This window comes from Erythrolamprus reginae, chromosome 8, assembly GCF_031021105.1.
Source record: "Erythrolamprus reginae isolate rEryReg1 chromosome 8, rEryReg1.hap1, whole genome shotgun sequence".
NCBI classification, from domain to species: Eukaryota; Metazoa; Chordata; class Lepidosauria; order Squamata; family Dipsadidae; genus Erythrolamprus; species Erythrolamprus reginae.
In genome coordinates, this window is record NC_091957.1 from 39,928,665 (window position 1) to 39,952,178 (window position 23,514).

At 39.7% G+C, this 23,514-nt stretch overlaps 1 protein-coding gene across 1 annotated transcript in view; it reads left to right on the forward strand.

Moving 5' to 3' along the window:
• Positions 1 to 23,514, forward strand: part of TENM1 (teneurin transmembrane protein 1) — a 572,994-nt gene that overhangs the window by 355,936 nt on the left and 193,544 nt on the right. The window contains exons 6-7 of the mRNA XM_070759727.1: positions 13,893 to 14,045; positions 19,214 to 19,419. Of these exons, the coding sequence (XP_070615828.1) occupies positions 13,893 to 14,045; positions 19,214 to 19,419 (359 nt within the window). The remainder of the gene's footprint in view (positions 1 to 13,892; positions 14,046 to 19,213; positions 19,420 to 23,514) is intronic.

Below are 23,514 nucleotides of genomic sequence, written 5' to 3' on the forward strand. Positions count from 1 at the left end.
AACAAATACAAGGGCAGGGAAATGCAATGATCCAAACATATGTCAGATCAAATATAGGCTTATATGTTGCAATTAGTATTATCGTGTTTTCTTCATTTTATTGACCACATTTCCACTGACTCCAAGAACCTTTGTTGAAAGCAAAAGTTTACACTAACAAGTAAGCAAAATCAATCCAAAATGTAACTTCTCTTTATGCAGAGTACACAAGCTACCTTCAAGAGTTCAAAGAACATGTAACATCTACATATACAGTGTTCCCTCGATTTTCGTGGGTTCGAACTTCGCGAAAAGTCTATACCACGGTTTTTCAAAAATATTAATTAAAAAATATTTTGTGGGTTTTTTCCCTATACCACGGTTTTTCCTGCCTGATGACATCATATGTCATCACCAAACTTTCATCTGCCTTTAATAAATATTTTTTTAAATAAACTTTAATAAATAAACATGGTGAGTAATGATCTAAATGGTTGCTAAGGGAATGGGAAATTGCACTTTAGGGGTTTAAAGTGTTAAGGGAAGGCTTGTGATACTGTTCATAGCCAAAAATAGTGTATTTACTTCCGCATCTCTACTTCGCGGAAATTCGACTTTCGCGGGCGGTCTCGGAACGCATCCCCCGCGAAAATCGAGGGAACACTGTACTTTTAAAAGTCTTCTCTAACACCAGAATTCAAAACAATGGTGTTTACTCTCAATTGAAAAGGAATTGAATAGGCTTGTCTTGAATTATCATGTTGGAGAGGACTCTTGAGAGTCCCTTGGACCACAAGGAGATCCAATATGTCAATCCTAAAGGAAATCAACACTGATTGTCCTTTGGAAGGAGAGATCCTGAAGCTGAAGCTAAAAATACTTTCGCCACCTAAGGAGAACAGAAGACCCTTTGGAGAAGACTCTGATGTTTAGAAAGATGGAAGGCAAAAGAAGAGGATGGCAGAAAATGAAATGGTTAAATAGTGTCATCATTACAATGAGCATGAATTTGGGCAACCTCAAGGAGGCAGTGAAGGACAGGGGACCCTGACAATGCTATGGTCATGGGGTCATGAATAATTGAGCAGGACTTAGCAACTGAATAACAAGAACAACACTTGTCTTGACAACCTTCATGAACAGTTGGGGAGGGTCTACAGCTATAGAAGTCAATTCACACAGTACTGAATCCTAAACATTTACCAAGAATGGTGGTGAGAATGTGAAAGGGAAGAGAGGACTGAAGACCATTGACTCTTCTTCATTTGATGTGTCTGAAAAGGCCAAATGCCCATTGATTATCTGAAGAATGATCAATTTCCTGAATTGTTTTTAATAAGTAACCCTTCCATTGGATGTTACAAATAGCCATCACCTTACAGGGCAAAATTCCAATTAAGGTCCAATTTACTAAAATACTTTGGACATGATAAAGAAACTATGGCCAACTTTTTAATGGTTTCAGAAATCCCGAGATAGAAAAAGATTTTCTTGCCAGGGGAAAAACAAGGCAATACAGAACTTGGCAGACACCAAACAAGTGACTTTTTAAATTATTTTTTTTTTAAAAGTAATTTTGATCTGCCAATTATTTCCTGTGTGTTTCTCACGATTTTAATTAGGCTCCCATTGTAGCTATTATTAATAGCATCTGTATTATCTTAATCTTGCTTCGTATGCTTTAAATGAAAGGAGCCAAGAATTGGTACTTTTTAATAGTAAATATCTTGCTTCCGCCATCCAGAGAACAAATCCTTATTAACACAACTTTGAAGCATTTCAGATGAAAGTGGGAGGATGAAAAGCGAGTTGTGCTGTGTGAGACATTTACTGTCACCACATCAAAGAGTGTGTTTACCTAACTTTGATACACTTAACATTGATCCATTACTGTGTTTCCTTAGACAGTTTTAGATCAGTCTTTCCTGAGGTTGATCTCAAAATCAGCTGATAGATTTGGGAGATAAAAAGGATGCTATTTTGTCTACCTGATGTGATGAGGCTATTTATTTTATTCCATAATTTGTTTCCTGTTGTGATTGAACAGATTGATAAACTAAGCAATTTGAAAACAGAATAAATAACTTTATAGCAAAATTGTCACTGGAAAGTACCTGAAGCTGGGTAGAAAAAGAAACATCACTATTTTTAATATACTTTATTGATTTTTCAAATCTTTTTTAAAAAAGGACAATTCTACATTGTCACATGTGCATTCATCTCTTGTTAATAAATTAGTTCATTGCATATTGTCTTATTCCATTCATCATATTTACTATTCATCACTATTTTAATTCGTTCATTAGAAATTAATAGTGATAATGAAATTAAAGAAGGTTATTTTCAGGTGCATAAAGAGGATTTATGCTAGATACAAGAGCCTAATTGGCTAGTGAGCAACACTAAATTGGTACTAGATAAGGGTCATCAGAATTCAAGGGGGATTGAACCTGGGTTACTTGCAACACTGTAATGATTCTAGGCTGAATGCCCTCTTAACTCCTTCACCCAGCTCTCCCTCTTCTTAACTGAAGTGCTGTTCATTGCATGAGTATAGGTAGCGACTGTGGAGAAGGAGGGCACATCAGGATTATGCAGACAGGGTTTGATCCAGCTCAGCTCTATTTACATTGTCACAGTTGCCTCCATTGGTGTTGTTTCCTTCCTGTTGATTGCAAGTTTGTGGATAATGTTCAATAAAGGCACAACACTGTTGTGAGCCGCCCTGAGTCTGCAGAGAGGGGCGGCATACAAATCTAATTAATAATAATAATAATAATAATAATAATAATAATAATAACAACAACAACAACAATGTCGGTTGGTGGGCCCCAGGGGAAGAGCCTTCTCTGTGGCGGCCCCGGCCCTCTGGAACCAACTCCCCCCGGAGATTAGAACTGCCCCTACTCTCCCTGCCTTCCGTAAAGCTCTTAAAACCCACCTTTGTCGTCAGGCATGGGGGAACTGAAACACCTCCCCCGGCCACGTACAATTTATGTATGGTTTGTTTGTGTGTGTGCTTGTTAATATAGTGGGGTTCTTTTTAAAACTATTTTAAATACTTAAATTTATTGAATTTATTTGGATTTGTACGATTGTTTATATTTTTTTTGTTGTGAGCCGCCCCGAGTTCGCGGAGAGGGGCGGCATACAAATCTAAATAATAAAATAAATAATAAATAAATAACAACAACAACAGAGGAAAATGGTGAAACCTCCCATAATATTGTTATCCTCATAAAATAAACCATTTGTCTTTTTTTCCCCTGAAATCCAGACAGGCTCTTAAAAGTATTTCTAAAGCTTCAAGTGTCAGAATTAGGGGGGGAAAACACATACAAGCGATGTCTGCATATAGTATTTTACAAATGGATCTTTTGTTCAATTGGATTGCAAGGATGTATCGAAGGCTAGATAGTTAAGCCTTGGCATTCACAGAGTGGATTTTTTTGTCTTTTGTTAGGCAGAGCAAAAGCCAAAGTTGTATGTAAGTGATTAAAGCCAAACATTTAAGGATCAGTCAAAATGTGACATATAATCCCTATATATTCTTACATATAATTTAGTTCATTTGAATCTCATAACTGAGGATGGATTTCTTCAGCCAAAACGAAATTTTTTATCCAAACTCTTCATAAAAGCACTGAAGGCGGAAAAAAAGCCATTTGACATCTTCACAGGCTTTCTTGCTCCGTTTGGTTAACATCTCGTTTGATTAGAATGTTTGATCTAATCTGACTTTACTTCTCTATAGTTTAAATCCTTTTCATGTGTCTGCCTTGTAGCCGAAAGGAATTTATCTCTTTTGTGGAAATCTTTTAAATGATTTCATTCTCTGAATTTTACACCGTCTTAAAAATCTGCCTTGGCTGATAGCAGCAATGTCTAGCTAGAGAAAAGAAATGCCATCTTACTAAAGCTTTTGATTAATCAAATACATCTGAACCAGTTGATCAGTTGATCCTGAATGACGGATCAGTTGGGTACATCAACATGCATGGTGTATATTAACATTGAAAAATGAAAGAAGAGTTTCCTTTATTCACTTCTTTTTTTACCAATGACACTTCCCCTAAGATGGCACCTCTTTGGACTTTTAATTGTAAATATTTTTTATTAAAAACAATAATATTAACGTTGAAAACTTTAGAGCCGGGGTAGTGCAGTGGTTAGAGTGGAGCACTGCAGGCTACTTCAGTTAACTGCTAGCTGTAGTTCAGCAGTTCAAATCTCACCATTGGCTCAAACTTGACTCATCCTTCCATCCTTCCAAGGTGGGTCAAATGAGGACCCAGATTGTTGGGGGCAATATGCTGATTCTGTAAACCGCTTAGAGAGGGCTGTAAAAGCACTATGAAGCGGTAGATAAGTCTAAATGCTATAGCTATTTCTTCTGTTGACAGCTGGAAGCTCTCTTAACATTTTTGAGTTTGGAAATCATAACGAACACGGTTTTAATGCAAAATGACAAGGATTGGGATTTTGGGGAGAGATACTTTTAAATTTTTCCATATTATTCTAATTTGTTTATTATTAAATGTATATGCCACCCATCCTATATTATTATTATGCATTTTATTTGCTTGTTATTAAACTCAGATGCCACCCATCTTTTTATGTACATTTGTGGCTTTAGATGTACATTTGTGGCTTAGAGTAGAGGTTTTTTAATGTTTCCAAGCTCAGACAGCAGGAAATCATGGGAAGGGTTTTCTGCAACTGTAGTCAGAAAGAGTTCAAAAGGACTCCTACTCATGAAATAGGACCAAGGGTGGGTTCCTCTTACCTTTTCCTACCAGTGCACTGCCTGTGGATTGTGACTTTTTGTGCACACATGCGTGTGTGTCCTCTAGCACGATTTTCCTTCCGTGCATGCGCAGAGGGACAATTTTCTTTCTGTGCATGTTCAGAGAGCCAAAAAAAAATCAGTGAAAATGAAAAAAAAATGATGGCGGCACGCATGGACCAGCATAGACAGCACTGAAGCCGTCACGCCAAAATTGCGCAATCAGCGAGCCTCTACTGGAGCAGTGCAATGGACTGCACCAGTAGAAACCCACTTCTGAATAGGACAGTCGGTGTGGTCTAGTGGTGAAGCTGTTGGACTAGGAGTTGGGAGACCGGAGTTCTAGTATTCCCGCAACCATGGAAGATCTCTGGATGGTTTGGGACAGACACCCTGTCAGGTGTAAGAAATCAGGAACCAAGCTGTTCAAATGACTACAAGTTTATTCCATGCCATCTCTAATCAAGAATCTGAACCACTACTAAATTGGTGGTAGATAAGAATCAACAGAATTCAAGGAGGGCTGGATTTTGAATTCTTGTTGGCATGAAGGGCTTCAAGACTGATGGCACGCTTGACCCCTAGCCTGGTCACCTCCTACAACCTTCTCTCAATCCAAGAACCAGAACGATGTCATGTTGAAGGTACTGGAATTGGAATGGAGAGATCCTGGTTCTGGGCCCCAATTAGCCATGGAGGGTTCATAATGGACTTCTCTCTCAATCCAGTATTCCTCTAGAAGGGAAAGTTCAGTAAAATAGCAGTAGTCTATATGCTGCTTGATTGATTGATTGATTGATTGATTGATTGATTGATTGGATTTGTATGCCGCCCCTCTCCAAGGACTGCTTTGAGTTCTATATGGAAAGGTGAGATGCAACAAATGTAACAAATAAAAAAGGCACTAATTCTTTAATATTTTGGAGCAATTGTGATGGAATCCATGGAAATTGACTCCAAAACAAGTGGTTCTCTCCAATCAGATTTAAAGATCAGGAAAGAAAGAAAGAATACAATGAAAGCAAAAACGATAACTGCTAGTCATTCAAGTCCCCTTAAGTATATATCAGTGATGTTAATAATAATAATAATAATAATAATAATAATAATAATAATAATAATAATAATAACAACAAACAATAATAATAATAATAATAATAATAATAATAATAATAATAATAATAATAATAATAATAATTTATTAGATTTGTATGCTGCCCCTCTCCAAACCTTTTTTGGTTCTTGTGCCAAAAGGAGTGTGGGTGGGTGTGCTAGCAGTGGCATGTGCCCACCCCCCTTTCTCTCACTCCCCATGCATGCACATACATCTATGCTGCCCCCTCCCCCTCCCCTGTGCATGCACACAGTTCTTTCTGAAGCCTGAATGCCCAAACGGGAAAACCAGAAGTTCAGGAAAATGCACTTCTGTTTTGTCCATTGTGCTGGGTTTTTTTTGCTCTCCGGGGGCTTCCAGAAGCTGCCCTGAAAGTGCAAAAAGCAGCAGAACAGCAATGTGGAAGTGCATTTTTCTGAATTTCAGTTTGTCCATTGGGGGATTTTTATTTTTTATTTTGCCTCCAGGGCTTCAGGGAAGCTTTCCTGAAGAATCCGGAGGACGAAATGGCCTTTCCCAAGCCCGAAAATCAGTTGGCCAGTGCACGCATGTGCGCTGGAGCTGAAACATGGCAAAGTCTCACATGCCTTCAGATATGGCTCCCTGCTTGCCATAGATTTGCCATCAGGGGTATATATCATTAATCCCCATCCTTTGTTCTTTTTTTCTTCCTCCTCCTCCTCCTCCTCCTCCTCCCCCCTTTCCATTTTATTTGTTTGTTTGTTTGTTTGTTTATTCGATTTTTATGCCGCCCTTCTCCTTAGACTCAGGGCGTCTTACAACATGTTAGCAATAGCACTTATTAACAGAGCTAGGCTATTGCCCCCACAATCTGGGTCCTCATTTTACCCACCTCGGAAGGATGGAAGGCTGAGTCAACCTTGAGCCGGTGATGAGATTTGAACCGCTGACCTTCAGATCTACAGTCAGCTTCAGATTTGTATGCCGCCCCTCTCCGTAGACTTGGGGCGGCTCACAACAATAACAAAGACAATGTAAGAACAAATCTAATAATTAAAAAAACACTAAAAACCCCATTATTAAAAGCAAGCATACACACAAACATACCATGTATAAACTGTATAGGCCCCGGGGAGATGTCTCAGTTCCCCCACACCTCGTCCTAATTTGACATTTTCCAATTATATTTCTTAAAGCAATGGGAAATTTAACTTTAGACTGACAAAACAAATCCACCAAAACAAAACAACCCTCATTCCCCACCCACCCACCCCAAAAAAACCACAACCCAGATTTGTAAACACTTCATTCTGGTTGTGCTTCCTTTAGTCACCTGAAGGAGAAGCCATCTGGGAGTTGATAAATGCATATTGTAGAGGCTGTTTTTTGTTCAATTTAGAGAACCAGCACAGGGAGTCCCTTGTGTTTCAGCCAAACGTTATATTTTGTTCTCTGCCAAAGTTTTGAAAGCTGAAGTTGACAGGCTGTGCCGACACAGAAGGTAGATAAGAATAGATTCAATTTCATCATTGGCCTTGTAGCAGATGGTGGGTTAATCCAGTTTATGAAATGTAATCTGAAAAATCATGCAAACATCCATTCAAAACTAAATTCCTTTTCAGCCAATCCTTTCCCCAAGTATATCACACATAATGTAAGAGAAATAATTTATTATCTAGACATGATAAGGGAGGGGAATGATTAAAATAGAGAAGAATGCCAGGTAGAACCACTTTTCTTAAACTGTCAAGCTATAGTGCTGTCAATTCCAACTGCATTCCTCTATCATGTTAAAAGCAACAAAAAACTAAAATAACAGGTAGTGTGGAAATAGAATTTTTGCAGCATCTAGTTTCTTCATTTCAGTAGTGAAAAAATTAATGAAGGAGACATAGAAACATAGAAGATTGACGGCAGAAAAAGACCTCATGGTCCATCTAGTCTGCCCTTATACTATTTCTTGTATTTTATCTTAGGATGGATCTATGTTTATCCCAGGCATGTTTAAATTCAGTTACTGTGGATTTACTAACCACGTCTGCTGGAAGATTGTTCCAAGCATCTACTACTCTTTCAGTAAAATAATATTTTCTCACATTACTTCTAATCTTTCCCCCAACTAGCCTCAGATTGTGCCCCCTTGTTCTTGTCTTTACTTTCCTATTAAAAACACTTCCCTCCTGAACCTTATTTAACCTTTTAACATATTTAAATGTTTCGATCATGTCCCCCCTTTCCCTTCTTTCCTCCAGACTATGCAGATTGAGTTCATTAAGTCTTTCCTGATAAGGTTTATGCTTAAGACCTTCCACCATTTTTGCAGCTCGTCTTTGGACCTGTTCAATTTTATCAATATCTTTTTGTAGATGAGGTCTCCAGAACTGAACACAGTATTCCAAATGTGGTCTCACCAGCGCTCTATACATCGGGATCACAATCTCCCTCTTCCTGTTTGTTATACCTCTAGCTATGCAGCCAAGCATTCTACTTGCTTTCCGTACTGCCTGACTGCACTGTTCACCCATTTTGAGACTGTCAGAAACCACTACCCCTAAATCCTTCTCTTCTGAGGTTTTTACTAGCACAGAACTGCCAATACTGTAATCAGATTGAGGATTTCTTTTGCCCAAGTGCATTATTTTACATTTGGAAACATTAAACTGCAGTTTCCATTGCTTTGACCACTTATCTAGTAAAGCTAAATCATTTGCCATATTACAGACGCCTCCAGGAATATCAATTGCACACTTTAGAGTCATCGGCAAATAGGCAAACCTTCCCTACCAAACCTTCCCCTATGTCACTCACAAAGATATTAAAAAGGATAGGACCCAGAACAGACCCTTGTGGCATACCACCGCTTATAACCAGGCTCTGCTCAGAATACTCGCCATTAACAACAACCCTCTGATATCTACGCTTCAGCCAAGACTTGGGTCTGATTTGTTTGTTTGCTTGTTTGTTTTTGCATTCAGCCAATGTCCCAATCTTCACAATTTTGGGGGGCTTTAATGGTTCAGATTTGGAACATTAGATGTGTGACCTTCCAAAAAATTGCTAATCCATACCTTTCAGCAATTTCATCTAACTTGGTCAGCAACGACACTACTATAAAAGCGTCCTTCACCAGCCACTTTCTACCTCGGCTTCAGAAAAGCAATAGCACTTCGACTTTTATAACTTTCCAAAAATTTTACAGCCCCCTCTGAGCAGTTTACAATGTCAGCATATTGTCCCCCCAAAACAGTGAATTATGCAGGTGTCTTTGACCAGTAGGGTCAGCCACATCCCATAGCTTTAAACTTGTGGAAGGACACAACTCTTTAAATTCTTGAATCTCACACTATTTGCCTTTCTGAGGTAATTTTTTTATTCTATACAGACAGCTTTCCTCACAGATGAGACTGGAATGTAAATCTTAGAATTCCCTGTAAGCATCCACCTCAATGTCTGGTATAATTCCTACCTCGGGACATTGAGACATTTTTAAGAGGAAATTGGACTGCCATTTGGCTGGGATGCTATAGGGTTCCTGCTTAGGCAGGGGCTTGGACTTGATGACCCGCATGGTCCCTTCCAACAATCAATAAATAAAAAAGTAAAAAAGTAAAAAAGTAAAAAAGTAAAAAAGTAAAAAAGTAAAAAAGTAAAAAAGTAAAAAAGTAAAAAAATATAAATATAAATATAAATATAAATATAAATATAAATATAAATATAAATATAAATATAAATATAAATATAAATATAAATATAAATATAAATATAAATATAAATATAAATATAAATATAAATATAAATATAAATAAATATTAAAATAAAATAAAATAAAATAAAATGTTATATTATAAGTGTAGACCAGTGTTTCCCAACCTTGGCAACTTGAAGATATTTGGACTTCATCTCCCAGAATTCCCCAGCCAGCGAATGCTGGCTGGGGAATTCTGGGAGTTGAAGTCCAAATATTTTCAAGTTGCCAAGGTTGGGAAACACTGGTGTAGACCACTGTATAACATCAATTATTACTCTCTCTTTTTTTTCTAAATGTAAACAAACTCGCATGTCACAATCTGTCCAAGGTTAATTGGGAGACTATGAGGGGGAAACTGTTTTTACCAAATCTGTTGTTTTCTCATCAGATCCATATGGTTTCACACTGTTGTTGTCCGTTTCATTTCAGTGTGGCTATTCAGAAAGGCAAACTGCAGGTAATATGTTAGCACACAAGCTTTTGTTTTTGATTACACAGCTTTATTGTGTAATCAGATGCCTGTCGGAAAAGACAAAGTGGGGAAAATGCCATCTTATCAGGGGAACAAAATATAAAGATGCTGAATAAAAACAGAAAGTGATTGTGAGGGGAAACTGCACGAAGCAGTAACAACCGAGAGCATGCAAGCTCTAAATTCACCCAAGAAAGAAATGGTAGAGATAAGTAAAATGGTTTGTTGAAAAGCTGAAAGGTACTGCAATCACAAGAGCTGCTGTGTAAAACAGCACTACATGGATGTTTAGGAACAATAACTAGCCACACCTATTGCAAAGAGGGAAAGAGAACAAGAAAAAGTAGGATGCTGAAAATATTATTTATTTTTATTTATTATTTTATTTATTCTTTGTCCAATATACAATACATATGGAAGAGAATAGACATTAAGTAATGTATATGACGATAGAAAGTAAAAAGAAGAGAAGTAGATGGGAGGGAGAGAGTATATATGATATAAGAGATAAGGAGAGAATATATATGATATATATATAAGATAGATAGATAGATAGGTAGGTAGGTAGGTAGGTAGGTAGGTAGGTAGATAGATAGATAGATAGATAGATAGATAGATAGATAGATAGATAGATAGATAGATAGATAGATGATAGATAGATAAGGAGAGAATATATATGACATATGAGATAAGGAAAGACAATTGGACAGGGGACGATAGGCACATCAGTGCACTTATATACGCCCCTTACTGGCCTCTTAGGAACCTGGAGAGGTCAATTGTGGAGAGTCTAAGGGAGAAGTGTTGGGGGTTGGGAGTTGACACTATTGAGTCCAGTAATGAGTTCCACGCTTCGACAATTAATAGAAATAATGGTAAATTAAAGCCACACTTGTGTTACTCAAAAAGTTGGATTTTTGATTAGCAAAGAATAGTGATGGGCGAACCCAATGGTGTTTGAGATCAGCAAGTTCAGACGAACTTTACGCAAAATTCGGCCGAACTCGAACCTGAACGGGGAATCCCTCCCACGAAGAGATTCCGAGGGCGGAGCTTTGACCAGCAGGTTGCTAAGGACCCCAAGAATGTCCTTGGTTCCCAGGAGAAAATACTTTGTTTGGCTACAAAACCGCAGCTATATCTCAGCTTCAGCATAGCAACACTGAAACCTCCACTAGCCTCAGTGAGGTCAGCTTCAGGGTTGAAACTCCTTCTCAACATGCTACATAAAGAGAACGCTGCAAATCTGAAGTGACAAACTTCTCATCTGCACTTTTAGTCGCTTGATCCATGAGGGCAGATCCTTCCTAAATATCTTCCTCTGACTCTTAAGAGGCTGTGTTGGCTTGAACCTCTCTTATCTGATGGTTTCCTAGGCAGCATCTCCTCTCCTCTGTCTTCATGCATTCCTGTTATCCCTACAGCAATGCAAAACGCTGGGCTGGAGCATCGCTCTGGCTTTCTAATTTTATGGCAAGCAGCCTCTGCAGAATTGTGATGCTTCAGACCAGGAGACGTTTGCATCCATTTCCTTCCTGCTTATCAATTCTGGGGAAATTGTTTGTGCAAATCACTTCTTTATCCCCTGCTTCCTATTTATTCAGAAGACCGCCATGGGAATATTTAGAAAAAGCAGCCAATCTCTTGGGAATTAGCAGTAATGGATTGGTAGCTTTGTCACATGTCAGTGTAACGATGCAAAATTAATACTGAAAATATTGAACTCATCAGCTTTCAAGCGCTGCGTTAAATTGCAGAAGAAACCATGTACAAGGTTTGTGTCTACATGCCTTTAAAAAAAGGCTCCCTAATCCTGTATCAATTCCAAATATTTTATTCTCCAGAATAGCATATAGCCCCCCAGGGTAGTTCAACACCTTTTTTTAACAAGGGGGAAAAGGGAGGAAGACTAAATATATATGGAATAATTGTATAAATTCCAATTATTTCACTTTGGTTTAATTGCATTTAAATCAAATATATTTATTTACATGTTAGATTTATGCCCTGCCCAATAAGTACCTGTTGTAACTCATGACACTAATGATAATAATTACATAAATAACTGGGCAGCAGTTAATTCCTACATATTGTAAAGTTGCGTTAATAGAACCTTGCAAGTCTGAAGTACATCTCCCCCCCAACACACACACACACCAGCTAGACAACTAAAGAAACTAGGGAGAGTCCTTTCTGAGCTATTGGCCAGTCTCCATTTCTCTTGCAGGCTCAGTTGCCTTTTGTCCAAGTGTTCTTGTGCCTCTGGCTTTTTTCCATATCTCTCAAGATCATTCCTGTGTACCATTACATAAATCATATTTTTCTGGGTTTTACATTTCAGAGACAGAGTAGGAAAATAAAAGTGGCTGGGAGTTGCTTTTGTTGGAAGAAATATCCATCTGGTTCATTTCAAAATACTTACATCGTCAACATTACTATTACTACTACTACTACTACTACTACTACTACTACTACTACTACCTACTACTACTACTACTATTATTATTATTATTATTATTATTATTATTATTATTATTATTTAGATTTGTATGCTGCCCCTCTCCGCAGACTCGGGGCGGCTCACAGCAGCAATAAAACAATATACAATAACAAATCTAATATTAAAAATCTAAAAACCCATTATTTAAAAAGCATACACACAAACATACCATACATAAAACTACACAGGCCAAGGGGAGATGTCTCAGTTCCCCCATGCCTGACGGCAGAGGTGGGTTTTAAGGAGTTTACGAAAGGCAAGGAGGGTGGGGGCAATCCTAATCTCCGTGGGGAACTGGTTCCAGAGGGTCGGGGCCACCACAGAGAAGGCTCTTCCCCTGGGTCCCGCCCACCGACATTGTTTAGTTGACGGGACCCAGAGAAGGCCAACTTTATAATATTATTATTATTCATTGTCATCATATGTATGGGCCAGTCCTTCGCTGTTTCCATGGCAGACCTGCGGGCCAGATCTAAGCATCCCATGAGCCAGATCTGGCCCCCAAGCCTAGAATATAAGGTGGAAGAAATTTATATCATAGTTAAGCACCTGCCAAAGCTTCTTCAATGCAACTTATACCCAATTGGCTCTTATTCACTAAGGAAATGTAGTTATGGATGTACCAATAGCATCACAAAAGAGGACCGCACCTGGAAAGTTAAAAATAATGGGAATAATTTTCATTAAACAACACTCTCATCATGGTGAGAAAATGGCTCCTCTCCTTTTTACGTTTCTCCATTCTTAACAGTAGATTCCAAGTTTCTCCTCTGTGTGGCTCCTCTAGGGCTTTGTTGGAGTATTATATTGTATGTGTTATTATTTTGTCCTTGGATAGATCTGTGCAAAAGTTGTGATTTGTCTATCAGAATAATTGATTTTTGTGCTCCGGGCCATGCCTGCACTAAGTAGAACCCATTTACTGTGCAGGAGAAGCACTAGATTGTAATGATGCAAAATTCAGGTACGATGTGTCTCTTTTCATTTTTACTTCCCCGTTCAGTCTTCTTCTCACAAAGCCCCTGTCCTTTCAATTGCAAGCATTCCTGCTAACTACTGAATAAAAATTCATCATCCAGCATTGGCTGAGCTCCAAATGAAAATGAGGAAACTAATTACACATTTAGTTTAAGGTGAAATTAGCATACTTAGAATTTCAATTTCTTATAAACAGAGGCATGGGATAATTGACTTCCTCAAAGCTTTCTACTATCTTATTCTGGGCTGGTAATGAAGGTGGGCATAAATTAATAAACTGAAAAACTCTCTCTCTGTTTCTCTGTCTCTCTCTCTCTCTCTGTGTCTCTGTCTCTCTCTTTCTCTCTCTAACAGCAGTACATTTATGTGGCCTAACTTGGCAGTTACAACCAGTTGATGGGCAGCTTTATGAAAATGGACTCAGCAAAGGAAACAGACTCACAGAATCTGTGGATCCAACATACACTCCCATTGGAGGCAAAGTGTCAGATAAAACGGAAAGGAAAGGTATCTCTTTTTCCAACTTTTTTCATCAAGTATATAAAACCATCGTGGAAGATGCATTGACAACACAGGTTGGGCCAGAATTCTCAGTGGTTTTGTGTAGTGAGGACATGCAATTAACCCAACTGATATCTATGGAGATTTTCAGTCATCCAGGTCATGGTTGTTCCAAAGATCCTTTTTCAAGGGCAACTTGGATTTTCTGGTGTGGGGTTTTGTTTTGTTTTTTGCTTCTCGAAACTTTGTCAAAGAAAAAACAGAAAGTCCAGTTGCCTCTTTAAAAAGCACCTTTGGGATAAATGTGAATGTTGCCTGAGTTAATATTATAGATTTATTTATTAGATTTTTATCTCACGTTATTATTGTGATATGTATTTGATTATTACTTTGTATGTAACGCAAGGCGGTACTTGATAATGCTCCTTCTTCCTCCTATTTTAGCAATAGTTGGACTGTTGGACTGAGCGAGTGAGACCATCTCCTGATGATTGACCCAAAGTCATCCAGTTAGCTTTCATACCTAGGGTGGGACTTGAATGTGATTGACTTAATGCCATATAGTCAGCTTTTTTGTCAAAGGCAGGACTAGAACTCACCACTTCCTTTAACCACTATATTTTATAGAGACCAAACAGTGTTGGACTCAAAAACAAAAAATGCTCAGGATCTATTTATTCCACCACCACCACCACCACCCCAGCTCTCATCCCTTTGGAGGAAATACATATATGTTCTGAAATTCTTCTTAAGGAAGAAACGCCTTAGAAGAAAGCCCTATCCATCATGTGCCATTACAGGAAGGGAATATGGTTCAGAACAGGAAATATAGGTGGTGTTCGACTAGCGACCACAATGGATCCCAAAATTTCTGTTGCTAAGTGAGACATTTGTTAAGTGAATTTGGCCCTGTTATATGACCTTTCTTGCCATTTGTTTGTTTGTTTGTTTGTTTATTTACTTACTTACTTACTTACTTACTTACTTACTTACTTACTTACTTACTTACTTACTTACTTACTTACTTACTTATTTATGTATTCGACTTCTATGCCGCCCAATTCCCGAAGGACTTAGGGCGGCTTACGACATAATAACAAGGGAGCCTGCCCTGCTGTGGTCCATGAGGTCGGAAAGAGTTGGACATGACTTACTAGCTGGATGACAACAATATAAATAGTTCCTTTCATGGGGTCCTCGATGTTCTCTGAGCTTAGCTATTTTCTTACAGATGTTTCATTACAGAGCTAGGTAACATCATCAGTGCTAGAAGGAAGTGGGGTTTCCTCCCTGTTTCTATACAGGTTCCTCTTCTACCACCACTTCCCACTTCTCTGCTACGTTAGCAGAAGCAACATTCTGTAGAAAATGCCTTAAAACTCCCAAACTTGGATAATGAGGTGAACAATAAGCTTTGCAAGGGCCTACATTTTGCAGGTTGCTAATTACTGCCAAAGAATTTTAAAAAAGTTTCCCAAAATGCATCTTCTGTCCCTGTTCATTTACAGTATTAATCAACGAACATGTCCAGTATCTTTTTTTTTCTTTGCTTGTTTTTAGATTAGATTAGAGTATTATTAGAATTGGAAGGGACCTTGTAGGTCATCTAGTCCTACCCCCTGCTCAGGCAGGAGTCCCTACACCATTTTGGGCAAATGGCAGTCCAATCTCGCTTTGAAAGTTTCAAGTGTTGGAGCTCTCAGAACCTTCACACTTCACAGGCAAGCTGTTCCACTGGTTGATCACTCTCACCGTCAGAAAGTTCCTCCTTATTTCCAGGTTGAATCTCTCTCTTTGGTCAGCTTCTTATTCCTTGTCTGGCCTTCTGGTGCCTTGGGCCCCCTCCTCTCTGTCGCAGGCCCCTCAAATATTGGAACACTACTATAATGTCACTTCTGGTCCTTCTCTTCACCAGACTGGCCATGCCACGTTCCTGCAACCGCTCTTTGTATGTTTTACTTTCCAGTCCTCTTATCATCCTGGTTGCTCTCTTCTGCACTTTCTCTAGAATTTCAATGTCTTTTTTGTAGTGTGGTGATCAAAACTGGATGCAGTATTCTAGGCGTGGTCTAACTAGGACTTTTGGCAGTCCAAAGTCTCTAATTCCACATGCCGACTTCTTTATAAAGTGGTATCAACCTCCCTAGTCCGAGATTGTATCCCTCTATTAATGCAATTTAGGACTGCATTGGCTTTTTTGGCTGCCGCTGCACACTGCTGGCTCATATTTAGTTGGTTGTCCACCAAGACTCCAAGATCACTCTCACAGTCACTGCTATTGAGTGTGGTTTCGCCAAGTTTATATGTATATCTTTGGTTATTCTTACCTAGGTTTAGGATTTTACTTTTTGTTTTATTTCAAAGGCTGATAGCCCAGAACCAAGCTGGATCAAGAATGTGATGTGGAGGAAAAGAAGTGTAAAGTTAGAGATGTGTTGGTATGAAAAGCACTAGAGAAATGTGTTAAATAAGAAGGCATTTGTTGAGTCCAGTGAATTAATTAACACCTAGATGGTGCTAAAAATCCTTTGTCCTTGTTTAATCTCTGTGGAATAATGTCAGAACTCAGCGCTAGCTCAGCTGTGTTGCTGTGAAATGACACTTTTGCCCAGCAAAGACTTTTCTGAAGCCAGTAATGAAATATCCCTTTGCCAGATAAAAAATGTTCATATCCATTGTGACTGTCAGTCTTGTTGATCTGTTTGTGTGGATGTGAATGAGTGGGGGGTGAGTGGGAGAAAGAGAGAGAGAAAGAAACTGGTTCATTTAGTTTAGTTTAGTTTAGTTTTAGTTTTATTGGATTTATATGCCGCCCCTCTCTGAAAACTCGGGGCAGCTAACAGCAAACATAAACAGTATACAGTGATCCCTCGAGTTTCGCGATCTCGATCTTTGCGATTTTTCCACCCGATGACGTCACTCTCTTCCTTCCTTTCTCATCTTTCTTTCTCTCTCTCTTTCTCTATCTTGCTTCTTCCTCTCTCACACTCTCTTCCTCCCTCTCTCATCTCTTTCTTTCCTTCTCTCTCTTTCTCTATCTCTCCCCCTCTTGCTGGCGGGCGGCGGGCGGGCGAGCAGGGGCATCAGCGAGGAGCCGGGGTTTCCCCTTTGCGTGGGCGGCTGGGAAACCCTGATCTTCGTCTGCTCGCTGCTGCTGCGCCGAGCAGATCAGCTGCTGGGCAGCCGAAGGAACCTTCCCTGGGTCTTCCCCCTCTTGCTGGCGGGCGGGCGAGCGGCGGGCATCAGCGAGGAGCCAGGGTTTCCCCTTTGCATGGGCGGCCGGGAAGACCCAGGGAAGGTTCCTTCGGCCGCCCAGCAGCTGATCTGCTCGGTAGCGCAGCAGCAGCGAGGAGCCAAATCGGGTTTCCCCTTTGCGTGGGCGGCGGGGAACGCAAACTCCACCATCTACGCATGCGCGGCCATAGAAAAAAAGGGCGCGCATGCGCAGATGGTGTTTTTACTTCCGCAACCCTACATCCCGAAAAATCGATTATCGCGAGAGGTCTTGGAACGGAACCCTCACGATAATAGAGGGATCACTGTACAATAATAATCTAATACTAAAAGCGAATTAAAAATCCCTTAATATAAAAAACCCCCCAAACATACATACAAACATACCATACATACAATTGTAAAGGCCTAGGGGGAGAAGGAATCTTTGTGCAATACAGGATCTTATCTTTGGTGCTCTCTGAGCTTGGTTCTCCTGCAAATGTTTCTTTACTCAAACCATCTAGCACTATCGGTCTAGCACTGATGATGTTACCTAGTTGGTGATGAAATGTCTCCAAGAAAACAACCAAGTTCAGAGAACATCAAGGATCACACAGTTCTCCTCCTCCTCCTCCTCTCCCACTTCCTTCTAGCACTTATTATTATTATTATTATTATTATTATTATTATTATTATTATTATTATTATTAATTAGATTTGTATGCTGCCCCTCTCCGAAGACTCGGGGTGGCTCACAACAGTGATAAAACAATATACAATAACAAATCCAATATTAAAAGTCTAAATAACAATTTAACATTAAAAGCCTACTGATGATGTTACCTAGTTGAATAATGAAATGTCTGCAAAAAAACAACCAAGCTCAGAGAACAGTCCTCCTCCTCCTCCTCCTCTCCCACTTCCTTCTAGCACTGATGTTGTTAACTAGTTGAATAATGAAATGTCTACAAGAAAACAACCAAGCTTAAAGAACACATAAGACACTTCATTTCTAGCATAAGCTACAAATATTTCCTTGTAAGGGTCTTCTTTTTCCAATCACTGACTATATTCAAAGCTACCCTTTAGGCCAGAGGTCCACAATCACTGGGCAATGACCAATTTGGAACTGGGCCACCCAAGAGGCAGGCCAATACGCAGGTTCACTCATGTGAGCAGCATCTCCTCTCTTCCCTCTTCTGTCCATGAGTGGAACTGTAGGTCCCTCTAGGTACCTTCCTGCCACTCACACAACTTGCTTCACCTCTTTCCCTCTTCCAGCCAAGCTGCAAAGATTTAAGACCACATTTTTAGGCTGAAGAAGATTCCTCCAGCTACCTATAGTTTCATATTACTGTATTTTTCAGAGTATAAGACACACCTTAGTTTTGGGGGAGGTAAATAGGTGTGGGGGGGAATCTGAATATCAGGTATTAATCTGGTTAAATCGGGTCAGCTTCAGCACATTATTTTATCCCCTGGTTGGGGCTTTTAAAAAATCCTTATTTGGAAAGAGTAACAATGAAAGAGCTTGCAAGCCAGTAAGAGCTGGGAACATCGTTAGCACCTCGTTAGGACTGGAAAGAAACATTAAGAGCTAGTAGAGCAATGAAAAAAAGCCTTCAAAGACTTAAGGCTTGGAAAACATTATTTGCAGGGAGTAACAATGAAAGATCCTGCAAGGTAAAAGCTAGGAAGATCGATGGCATCTAGTTAGGGCTGGGAAAAAAAACCTTCCAAAAAGAGCTACATTCAGAATATAAGACGCACCCAAATTTTCAGCCTCTTTTAGGGAGGAAAAAGGTGTGTTTTATACGGTATATGCTGCCTCCGGTGCATTTTCCCTTAACAGACGAACTTGTCTTGAATTGCAGGCTGCTTGTTTTATGCCTTTTCGGTGTCTTTTAGAAAGCATGTTCTCTTTGTAACTTTTCTTTTCGTCATTTTGTTTTTTGGAGATATAGTATTCCAGAAAGGACAGGCAATAGACACGGGGGAAATTGAAATTGGAGATCAGGTGATGCAGACGATCCCACCGGGCCTCTTTTGGCGGTTCCAGATCACGATCCATCACCCATTGTACTTGAAATTCAATGTCTCCTTGGCAAAGGATTCCCTGCTTGGGATCTACGGCAGACGCAATATTCCTCCCACGCACACCCAGGTATTGTAATTTTTTCTACCTTTTAAAAAGTTAGCTATTTCACAGTGCATTGTGCTCTGCAAAATAATAGCGAGGTTCAGTCTTAAATGGCTCATACAAGAACAACCTTGCTTTTCAGTACTTTCTGAACTAATGGAGTCTCTCTTTTTTTATTATTATTATTCTTTCTTAGCAATTTATTTATTTATTTATTGGATGTGAGGTCTCGGGTCAGCTCACAAAAGATCAAAACAATATACAATATACATGCCTGAAAAATCCAATTAATACAGCAAAAAAAAACCTTTAAAAACTCTAATATCAATTAAAATCATCAATTCTCATTCACACAGCAAGACATACTACACTTGTTGGCCAGGAGGCTAGTTCTTAATGGCCCCAAACCTGGCGGCAGAGATAGGTCTTTAAACTTTTATGGAAGGCGAGGAGGGTGGGGGCAGTGTGACTCTCTGGAGGGAGCTGATTCCAGAGGGCCAGGGTCCCCACAGAGAAGGCTCTTCCCCTAGGTCTCATAGCACTAAAAAGAAGAAAGAGAAATTGCCTTTGTTTCTTTTCGTTCGAAATAAAAGATAAAGATCCACACCCATCTTTTAAGATTTGAACTCTCTGAAGGTGAGGGATCTTTCTTCTCTGAACATCTACATTTATTTTTGTGTCTTCATAAGTAAATAGTTTCCATGTTGACTTCCAACTGCTTCTCCAAGACAATTTGCTCTTCTGCCTTTTCCGACAGTATGTATGCAGAAGAAAAATCACTTGATATAAATTGTTAATTGCCAATGCCTTTGTTCTGGGGAAAAAATGGCCATGGAATGACAACAGAGATCAGGGATCATTAAGGACCTACACGCTTTGAGCAAGTTTCCCCAGAAATGTTTTTTAAAATAATGTGGCATGCAGTGTTCCCTCTAATTTTTTTGGGGGGTGGGGGGAAAAGTATAGTGTCTGAGCGGCAGTCTCTTCGGGACTGGGCGGCACAGAAATAATAAATAGATAGATAGGTAGATAGATAGATAGATAGATAGATAGATAGATAGATAGATAGATAGATAGATAGATAGATGGAGAGAGAGAGACAGAGAGACAGAGAGACAGAGAGACAGAGACAGAGAGAGACAGACAGACAGACAGACAGACAGACAAACAAATTAAAAACCCACCCTGTTTTGCCTCAGAGAATTTCAAAATAAAATACTGTACTGTGTGTCTATAACAGTGAGCTCATAATAGGGCAACTCTATCAATATCAAAATGCCACTTAAATAGTTGAGCTAGTTTCAAACTAGATTTTGATTTTCTTTCTCTCTTCCTTACTCCCATTCTTTTTCTTTTTCTTTTCCTTCCTCTCTTTTTTCTATCTGTTTCTCTCTCTTCCTCTCTCTCTCCTTCCCTCTCACTCTTTCCCTCTCGGCTTCTGGGCAGGTTTGGAAAACTCTGAGTTGATGATAATTTTTAAGTGAGCGATTGCTCACTGCTCAGCTTAGAGGGAACTATGGTGGCGTGGTGTTTTCATGTTTTGCTTCTATGTTGGCAAGTGAAAAAGGAGGCAAAGCTTCTGCCTGGCTTAATCTGTCTATTTTTAGGAAATTAAACAGAAATTGTGGCGCCACACAAATTGTCCTTGCAAAATCCCCTCACTTCTCCCTTTATCCCAGCCCTACGGATGAAAGGATAAGCAGCCTAGTGTTACATAAATGTTGTGGAGTATTTGCTCATTGATCGTTATGCAAGCAATATTTGCCAGTTTGCATCTGGCCGGTTGCATTGTCTACTCTGTTTTCTGGACTATAGGTTTCTCAAAGAGAAATGCAAAGTTTCCAGAATGGTCTTGAACCTAAAGCCTTCAGCATGGAAAGTTCAGAGCTTTATAGTTCCTTCTAAGATAAGAGAGGAAATCAAATTGGTTTATCACCCTCCTAAGGCCATATACAGGTAGTTCTTAGGTTTTAACCATAGTTCCCTCTAAGCTGAGCAGTGAGCAATTGCTCACTTAAAAATCATCATCAACTCAGAGTTTTCCAAACCTGCCCAGGAGCCGAGAGGGAAAGAGTGGGAGGGAAGGAGAGAGAGAGGGAGAGAGGAAGAGAGAGAAACAGATAGAAAAAAGAGAGGAATGAAAAGAGAAAGAAAAAGAATGGGAGTAAGGAAGAGAGAAAGAAAATCAAATCTAGTTTGAAACTAGCTCAACTATTTAAGTGGCATTTTGATATTGATAGAGTTGCCCTATTATGAGCTCACTGTTAGAGACACAGTACAGTATTTTATTTTGATATTCTCTGAGGCAAAACAGGGTGGGTTTTTTATTTATTTATTTGTTTGTTTGTTTGTTCGTTCGTTCATCTGTCCGTCCGTCCGTCCGTCCGTCCGTCCGTTTGTTCATTCATTCATTCATTCATTCATTCATTCATTCATTCATTCATTCATTCATTTATTGTTTCTGTGCCACCCAGTCCCGAAGGGACTGCCGCTCAGACACTATACTTTTCCGCGCCCCCCCCCCCCCCAAAAAAAAAAATTAGAGGGAACACTGGTTTTAACCCTAATGGAATGGGAATTTCTGGACTGCACAGCAGGCTTCAGGGAAGCTGTTGGACCTTCATTTAATTTAATTTATTAGATTTGTGAGCTGCCTAATTCCTTTCGGACTCTGGGCGGTGTACAACAGAAACATAGAAACATAGAAGTCTGACGGCAGAAAAAGACCTCATGGTCCATCTAGTCTGCCCTTATACTATTTTATGTATTTTATCTTAGGATGGATATATGTTTATCCCAGGCATGGTTAAATTCAGTTACTGTGGATTTATCTACCACGTCTGCTGGAAGTTTGTTCCAAGTATCTACTACTCTTTCTGTAAAATAATATTTTCTCATGTTGCTTTTGATCTTTCCCCCAACTAAATTCAGATTGTGTCCAGTGTTCCCTCTAATTTTTATTTTGTGGGGGGGGGCGGAAAAGTATAGTGTCTGAGCGGCAGTCCCTTCGGGACTGGGCGGCACAGAAATAATAAATAAATAAACAAATAAATAAACAAACAAACAAACAAACAAACAAACAAATAAAAAACCCACCCTGTTTTGCCTCAGAGAATTTCAAAATAAAATACTGTACTGTGTGTCTATAACAGTGAGCTCATAATAGGGCAAGTCTATCAATATCAAAATGCAACTTAAATAGTTGAGCTAGTTTCAAACTAGATTTTGATTTTCTTTCTCTCTTCCTTACTCCCATTCTTTTTCTTTCTCTTTTCCTTCCTCTCTTTTTTCTATCTGTTTCTCTCTCTTCCTCTCTTCCTCTCTTCCTCTCTCTCTCCTTCCCTCTCAGTCTTTCCCTCTCGGCTTCTGGGCAGGTTTGGAAAACTCTGAGTTGATGATGATTTTTAAGTGAGCGACTGCTCACTGCTCAGCTTAGAGGAAACTATGGTTGTGTCCCCTTGTTCTTGTGTTCACTTTCCTATTAAAAACAACATAAAACAGATAAAACCCCATTAATAAAAGCATTCATACTTCTAGACTGGAGCTAGGCGCTATTGCTCAATGGCCCCAGGCCTACTGGCAGAGCCAGGTTTTTAAGGCTTTCGGGAAGGCCAGGAGGGTAGGGGTGGTGCAGATCCCCCGAGGTAGCTGGTTCCAGAGAGCCGGAGCCGCCACAAAGAAGGCCTTCCCACATGATCCTGACAGGCAGCACTGTTTGGCCGACAGGACCTGGAGGAGGCCAACCCTGTGGGCTCTAACCAGTCCCTGGGAAGTATGAGGCAGAAGACGGTCTTCATGTTGCTTTGCAAGAAGAAGTGAGCAGAAGACCTGCAGGTCTTGTCAGTATTGGGCTCCCCCCCCCCCCACTTCTCACTGAAGCTCTTTGAAACTATAGTATACAGAATAGATTTGGAAGGGACCTTGCAGAATCTTCTAATCCAACCCCCTGCCCAAGCAGGAGATGCTTTCAGACAAGAAGTTCTCCATAGCGAGTGAAGTCAACATTCAAATATAGGACAGAACAAGCATTTAAGAAAGCCCACCAATCCACGGCATGGACCATCAGGGCTTCCACCTCTGTGTCCTTTCTCTTGTGCACCTCCCTTAAATGTCTCATTC